Source organism: Tupaia chinensis, unplaced genomic scaffold (genome assembly GCF_000334495.1).
Source record: "Tupaia chinensis unplaced genomic scaffold, TupChi_1.0 Scaffold000066_1, whole genome shotgun sequence".
Classification (NCBI taxonomy): domain Eukaryota; kingdom Metazoa; phylum Chordata; class Mammalia; order Scandentia; family Tupaiidae; genus Tupaia; species Tupaia belangeri.
Genome location: NW_006159525.1, coordinates 4,886,787 through 4,894,983, shown reverse-complemented (window position 1 = coordinate 4,894,983; position 8,197 = coordinate 4,886,787). Strand labels below are relative to the sequence as shown.

The 8,197-nt window shown below is 45.2% G+C and overlaps 1 protein-coding gene across 1 annotated transcript in view; it reads right to left on the bottom strand.

Moving 5' to 3' along the window:
• BCAS1 (brain enriched myelin associated protein 1) overlaps positions 1-8,197 on the bottom strand; it is a 134,359-nt gene that overhangs the window by 99,906 nt on the left and 26,256 nt on the right. The window contains 1 exon segment of the mRNA XM_006141900.2: positions 7,696-7,774. Within this exon segment, the coding sequence (XP_006141962.1) occupies positions 7,696-7,774 (79 nt within the window).

Genomic DNA, 8,197 nt, shown 5'->3' with positions numbered 1-8,197 from the left:
ACACCAGGGGAGTCCAGCATCGTAGCCATTACTCTATCTGCAGGTCCCAAGAGGGGAATTTTAAAGTATGTGAATTGTATCTCAATTTTATTTATTTATTTATTTATTTATTTATTTATTTATTTATTTATTTATTTATTTATTTATTTATTTATTTATTTATTTATTTATTTATTTATTTATTTATTTATTTATTTATTTATTTTTGAGAGAGATTTTTGCCATAGGGTATGTGCGCTCCCCAGAGAGACAGAAAGCATGAAATAACCCACCAGGAGGGTTGGCCACACCACAATCCCTTCTCTTCCATTCTCCTCTCGGGATTTAGGGCACGCACGCACACTTGCCTGGTGTGAATTTTAAGCTGTCGAATCTGGGACTCGAACCACAGTCAACTAGTGGGAGTCCAGCAACGTAACCATCATGTCATCTGCTGGTCCCTTTCATTTTATTATATTTTAAGTTTCTTTATTTCTTTCATGAGCAAGAGAGACAGAGAAGAAGAGATAGAGTACTTTCAACAGGGTCTCCATGTCACGATCCATCCCCAGCCTTCAACCAGCCAGGATCATGTCTCAGGGGTACTCAGATCTCCAGACTTGATCCAGACCCCTCTTGTGTGGGGTTGCCTCATGGGGCATTGCGTTTTAGCGCTGCACCACCGTTTGGCACCCTATACCTCAATTGCAAAGAGCACTTTATATAAACCAACGTCAACAGAGCACAGGAGTGTGGAGGCTGCGGAGAACAAACAGGTATAAAAAGCCTACAGAAAAAGAAAGGCAGCCGGTCTGGGTGTTAAGAAAAGACATCAAACATCGCAAGTAGTAAAATACAAGCAAAAAAATAGATAGCAATGAGACTTAACTTTCCACCTACCAAATTGGTTAAAAAGGAAGGAAGTTGGTAACAGCAATGAGAGAAAATATGGAAAAAAGCAGCCACGTATACCCTGGGTGGGAGTGTGGTTTGGGAGTCTTTTTGGAGAATAATTCAGCAATATTTACTAATACATTGAAGCTCTCACACACTCTGTGAGCTCGAACGTCTGCTTTCAGAATGTTCTCCAGTAAGAGTAGTTACACAGGGGCATGCCGGCATATGTACGCAGCTACTTGCTGGAATACCGCTCTCAGGGCAGAAGACTGAAACACCCTGAGCGCCGGGCTGCAGGGATCTGGTTTCCTAAGTTACCCTGCATCAATACAACGAACTAGTCCACGGGCACTGAAATTCCCCGAGACACGGAGTAAGTGCAAAAGCTGTATCCAACCGCATGTATGGTACATTCTTTCTCTTCCTTTCTTTTTTTTTCTGCTTAATGGTGTTGGGAGGTTGAAGGGAGGCTTTCTGAATACATGTACTTAGACTACCTCCAGCCACAAGAGACTGTAATGGGTATTCGCCTCTGAGGTTTTTTTTTTTTTTTTTAGTTTTTTGTCATACAGCGCACGTGCTCACTAGAGAGAGGTAGAGAGAGATACTGAGAGAGAAAGTAAGGAATCACCCCCAGGGGGAATAGCCACGCCACAGTCCCTTCTCCTCCATTCTCCTCCTGGAGTTTTGGGCACACATGTACATGTATATGACATATGCCTCCAGGTCTGGGACTCGAACTGCAATGACCCATGTGAGAGCCCAGTGCCTTAACTACCATGCCATCTGAACTGGGAGTGAAGGTGGGAAACTGCCCAGGTTATATATATATATATATGTATATAATATTCAGAATGTTTTCTGTGTATATACATCTGGCTCTACTCCATCCCATGCCATTAAAAAATATTCAAAGAAAAGAAAGGAAGCATCTAGAAATGAGAGGAGGAATTTCAGACACTCCAGTATTTCCAGTTTGCCTGGGGCTGGCCCAGCAGTTGTGCCTAGCTCTAACTAATGAAGACTAAGCTTTGATTGGAAAGGTCCAGTGTCCCTGCGTCTGGAGTGAGTAGCATGGCTGAGGGACATGTTAGTGCTCTAGAATCTGACTCTGCTGGCCAAATGACTTTTTAAGTCACTTAGAGCTGATACACTTCTCAGAAGTCATTTTAAAAAGAACTCATGAGGCCAGCCCCATAGTCTAGTGGTTAAGGGATCCAGATCCCACATGGCTGAGACTGGTTCAAATCCTGACCCTACAGGCTTGAAAAACATGCCAGGTGTGTGTGTGTGTGCGCACCCCAAATCCTAACAGGATGGAGTAATGGAAGAGAAGGGGTTGTGGCATGACCATGTTTCACTGGGAAGAGCTTTCTCTCTCTGTCTCTCCCTCTCCGTCTCTCTGTCTCTCTCTGGTGGTACACACACTCATGAATAAATCACAGAGTCAGCTCAGAATCTTCACATCCACTGCATTCCCCGAGGGCACGATGGCGCAGGGACCGTGGATGGCCCCAGGGCATGGCTTGTTGTACCTGAGAAAGGAGCCAGGCAGGTTTCTCATTCCCGGAAATACTCAGCCTTTGACATATGCTTCTATTTATCCGATATCACCCATTAACATGGTGGTTTTAACGTTGATCTTCCAGAAAATACCAGGGCACCTTAACATTTCTTTGGTCTTACTGATTATTTTTGGTTGCTGTAGTTAAATGAAAAGTGTTGGCAAGTTTGTCGGGTGGTAAAAGGATATGAAAAACAGACATGCAAAGAAATGTCTACCCTCGGGACTAGCAATTGGTGTAGCAGTTACATTGCTGGACTTCCATGTAATTGACTGCAGTTCGAGTCCCAGACCCGGTGGCTTAAAACATACTGGGCACATGTGTGTGCATGCCCAAGATCCCAGGAGGAGAATGAATTGTGATGTGAGTTCTCACTTTCTGTCTCTGTCTCTTTTACTATAGGAGAGTACACATGTCCTACAGCAAAAAGCTCTCCAAAAGAAAAAAGTCCAGTCTCAGATTAGAACTGCAGGTGCGTTCTTGCCATTGGAGAACGATTGCCGTGCCCCTTGGAGCAGAGAAACAGGCACCAAGGTAAGCCGTTGTCACAGGGCATGACACTTTCTCTGCTCACTGTGTGATGTGCTTTCTCTGGGTTGCCCCTGGCTCTGTTAGTCGGCCTCTGTGAGAGGAGCAAGTGACCGTGCCACGCGTGCTGTTGGGCTCTGTGACGGCCCTCTGTCATTAGGAGGGACAGGGCTGGCATGCTGAGTTGATGTCTCAATGGGGCTGTTGAGCTGCTGCAAGAATTCAGGATGGCCCATGCCCAGAATCCCGGCTGTAATTATAATTGCAAGGGATATTTACTCAGGCAGCCTTGTGGGACTCGCAGTTGCGCTCATCGGCCTCCAGGAATTTTCCCATCAGCCTCATTTCCCTGCTCCTCTGTTACCGCCATCCAGATGTGCACGCTCCATCGCCAGCCACAGCTCTGAGTGTATCTCGGACCCTGTGCTAAGCTCCAGGCCATCGTAGTGACAAAGGACGGCAGGAGCTCTGCTCTCAGAGATGTTTATTCAAGTCATGGAGACAGATGAAAGAAATCAAATCAACGTGGGGGAAATAACGGATGCTCAGAGCACACAGGCGCTGGCTCCCTCTGAGGCCAGCGCGGTTGCCTGTGTTTCTCACTGGGTCAGGTAGCTGTGATTTTTGGCGTGAGCTCTCCCATCACACTTTGCCCAAGCGTCAATCCTGGCAAAAGCGTCTGTTTTCACTCATTATGTTATTGGCAGGAACACTTTGCTCAAGTAAAACTTTTTAAGCCAATAAAATGATTCCATTTAAATCTTTTTTTTTTTTTTTTTTGGTAGAGGTTTTTGCCATAGGGTGCGTGCACTTGCCAGACAGACAGAGAAAGACAGAGAGACAGAAAGCGAGATATCACCCCCCAGGGGTGATGGCCATGCCGCAATCCCTTCTCCTCCATTCTCCTCTCGGGATCTTGGGCACGCACGCACACGCGCCCGGTGTGAGTTTTAAGCCATCGGGTCTGGGATGCGAACTGCGGTCTACTACATGGGAGTCCAGCGACATAGCCATTACGCTAACTGCTGGTCCCCTGATGCTAGTATTTCTGATAAGAAGAACTGTTTAAAAAAACTCTAGAAGAGCCAAAACCTTACACAAATACCACTACAACCTGACACACGGATTACTTCTGCTAGGACTGTCTGCCTGACCTTGGACTGATGCCACCTTCATTATAGATTATGGTAACCAAGGATAATTGTCCCAAAACTATTGGTGTAACTCCCCCTCCACCCCTGCTCTGGTGATGTTTTTCTTTAAAATTGGCCTTAGGGGCCAGCCAGTGCTATGGTGGTAAAGCATCTAGTTCCATGGCCAACCACATGCTTTAAGTCCCAGACGCAGTGGTTTGAGAAACACACTGTGTGCATATGCATGCAAGCCCAAAATCCTGAGGGGAAAATGGAGGAAAAGAGATTGTGGCATGGCTATACTCCCTAGGGGGTGGTTTCTCACTCTCTCTACTAAGCACATATGCCCTATAGTAAATTTTTTAAAAAATACAAAACAAAACAAAACAAAATCCTGCTTGAGAATTGTAAGACCTCAGTGCACATGTTCAGGCAACCTAGGTATGTCCACTCAGGCTGCATGCCCAGTTGCAATCCTCAGACTTGGCCAGGATAAACTCTTTTTACTTTATATACCTTGACTCAATTTACCTTTTGAGTTGACATTCACAATAGCCAACCTATGGACACAACTTAAATGTCTATCAGAGGATGACTGAATAAAGAAAATGTGATACACACACACACACACACACACACACACACACAATGAAACACTTATTCCACCACAAAGGGCAGGAAATCTTGCTATTTGTGACCTCATGCCTGAACCTGGTGGACTTTATGCTAAGTGAAGTAAACCAGACACAGAAAGACAAATGCTGTACTGTCTCTCTTAGGAGTGGGATCTAAAACAGGAGAATCTGTGGAAGGAGGGAGTAGATTGGTAGTTGCCAAAGGCTAGGGTATGGAGAAAATAGGGAGGTGTTATTTATAGGGCATGAACTTTCAGTTACGAAATAAATGAGTTGCATGGTGAAATAGTTAATAATACTGAAGTATTTGAAATTTGCTGAGAGTACATCTCAAGTTTTCTCAACATAGACAGACAGACAGACACACACACACACACACACACACACACGAGTACAAGGTCTGTATACATGGATATGCTGATTAATTTGGTTATAGTAATCATTATTCAATATACCTGTATAGCAAATCATCTCACTGTAAACTTTGAGTATAAATAAAATTGCATAAATGCTTGTATATAAATAATTCTTATTTGTCATTTCTACCTCAGTAAAGTGGTAGGGATAAGAGTGGGCTCACAACCTTAAAAGACATTTCACTAAAGATGTGTAGAAGGAAAGCATGTAAAGATGTTCCACATCCTATGCCTTCAAGTGAAATGCAAACTACAACAAAAACCTACTAAACACCCATTGAATGGCTCCTATCCGGAACATTGACACCACCAAACGCTGACATGGATGTGGAGCCACAGGAACTCTCATTCACTGATGCTGGGAATGCAAAAGGGTGCAGACACTTTGGAAGACAGTTTTACAACTTCTTACAAAACTAAATTTACTTTTGCCATATGATTTAGGTATTTATCCGAGAGTTGAAACTTAGGTCCACACAAAAACCTGTACAGGAATGTTTATGGCAGCTTCATCCATAATTGCCCAAATGTGGAAGCAACCAAGGTGTTTTGTAGTAGGTAATGGACAAATAAACTGTGGTGATCCTAATAATGGGATATTATTCAATGAACCAAAGAAATGAGATGGGACATAATGGTTATGTCATTGGACTCCCATGTAGTTGACTATGGTTCAAGTCCCAGACCTAGTGGCTTAAAACTCACACTGGGCACGTGTACTTGTATACCCAAAATCCCAGGAAGAGAATAGAGGAGAAGAGATTGCGGTGTGACCAGCCCCCAAGGGGGTGATTTCTCACTTTTTGTCTCTTTGTCTCTCTGTCTTTCTGGCAAGCACACACACCCTATAGCAAAAATCTCTCTTAAAAAAATAAAGAAAAGGGAAATGAGCTATCACATCATGAAAAGACAATGGGAGAAATTTATTTGCATATATTAAGTGAAAGAAGCCAGTCTGCAAAGACTATATACTGCATGATTCAAACTACAGGACATACCGGAAACACCGAAACCATGAAGACAGTGAAAAGATTTTTGGTTGCCGAAGGCTTGTGGGGAAGAAGGGCTAGATAGAAAGAGCAGAGGATTCTTAGGGCGGTGAAAGCACTCTGCATGATACTAACATGGTGATACATGTTACAGGATATTTGTCCAAACCCACAGAATGGCCAACGTTCATGGTGAACCATCATGTAAATGGTGGGCTTTGGGTGGCAACGGTGTGTCAGCATACGCCCCTCACCTGTAACAAAGGTACCACTCAGGGGAGGATGCTGAGCATGGCAGAGGCTCTGCTTGTGTGGGGGTGGGGGATGTGTGGGGAATCTTGGCATCTTTCTCTCAAAACTGCTCTAAAAATGTCTTTTTGTGAAAAAAAAAAAAGGCAATACTAATGTGATGATGATGAAGAAGTATAGTCCCTCTGCAGGGCACCTGATATTCCCAGTGGCTACTTGAAGATCTGCTGTAAGAAACAGAAACTCAGAGCTGATGTCGACATGACCAAATGAACCAGCCCCATCTGACAGTTTTTCAGAACAAACATTTATAGCTTTTAATTTATAAAACTGGTATATTCTCACTTCAAAGGCAGTGTATCCCAGCGGCCACACTGCTCCTCAAGCTGCTTCTAGAAAGACAATCCACCTACGTCGAAGTAGAAGTTCGACTCACAGGACGTAAAGGCAGGAAGAGCTTTGGGCCTCCATCTTGCCCAGTGGCTAACCATCCTGGCCGGGCAGCAGAATCTTGTGGAGAGCTTCTGACAGCTCAGATTCTTCAGCCTCGACCTGAGGACATTCTGGAGCATGACTATGGGATAGGATCTGGGCATGTAAGTTTTCAGTAAGTGCCCAAAGAAATTCTAAAATCTTTGTAACCAATGCTATGACTTATTTTCTCTTTGTTCAGGTGTGAAAACTGCTTCATATTAGACGGCCAGCAAGCCGCAGAGGTGGGGCTTTAACCTGGGCCTGTCTGACTCCAGAAGCCAAGCTCTTCATGTGGCTTTTATCTTTTTTTTTTTTTTTTTCCTGGAAATCCTGTCTCCCCAGTTGTCATGCGTACACAGGAGAGGAGAGTGCTATCACAGGTTGACCTGGATCCCCCATGATGATGTTCTGAGCTCCCATCAATGTGACCTTGTCTGAGAATAGCTTGCTGATGATCCAGTTAAAACAAAGCCATCGGGGTGGGCCCTAATCTCATATGGCCGCATCTTTATGAAGAGGGCAACTTAGACGCAGACAGACATGCCTAGAGGGAAGATGATAAGATGCAGGCTAAGACGGCCTGAAGGAGGTCAGGTAGAAGGCCTGGACCAGATCCTCCTTACGGCCCTCGGAGGAGCTGGTGCTGCCCACACCTTGGTTTAGGCCTCTGGCCTGAGCACGGGGAGCCGATCCACTTCTGAGGCACTTCGTTATAGCCACCCCAGCCACTAGTGCAAGCACGTGCCCAGTGAGCTTGCAGCTTCCGTTTGTTTCCCTGTGAACGGGACCAGCAGCCCCTCCCCAGCAGCCCTCTCTGGGCAGGCACTGACCTTCCTGGTAGTGTGGCACGCTGCAGGTCGACACTATCACCGGGCCTCCATTTAGAGCATACTCAGTGTCTGATGCCACCTAGAACAGGACACACAGCGTCATTAGTCACACCTTTTGGGAACATCAAGGACTGCTGGCAAGAATCTCAAGGGCGTTTCATGAACATGAAGCATAATTTACAGACTGTGTTTCTATAAACAACTCAGCTTTCTATCATGCTGCAAGAAACAACACCTGCTGAAGGACTGACTTCCTGTGACCACATGAGCTCTCTGTCGTGGGTGCTTCCTCTCAGTGAGCTCCGCCACCACAGGGAGACACAGACCCCGTTGCACAGATCAGGGGAGAAGAACTGAACGTGCCGGTTCTGACCCCGTGAGGTTACCCTCACCCCGGTCCTGCACACGCAGATGCAATCATAGGCCAGGCCTTTACTCAACCAGGTGGCAAATACAGGAAGCACCTTGCTGTGGCTTACTCCTTTTGCTCTACTCTCTTTCC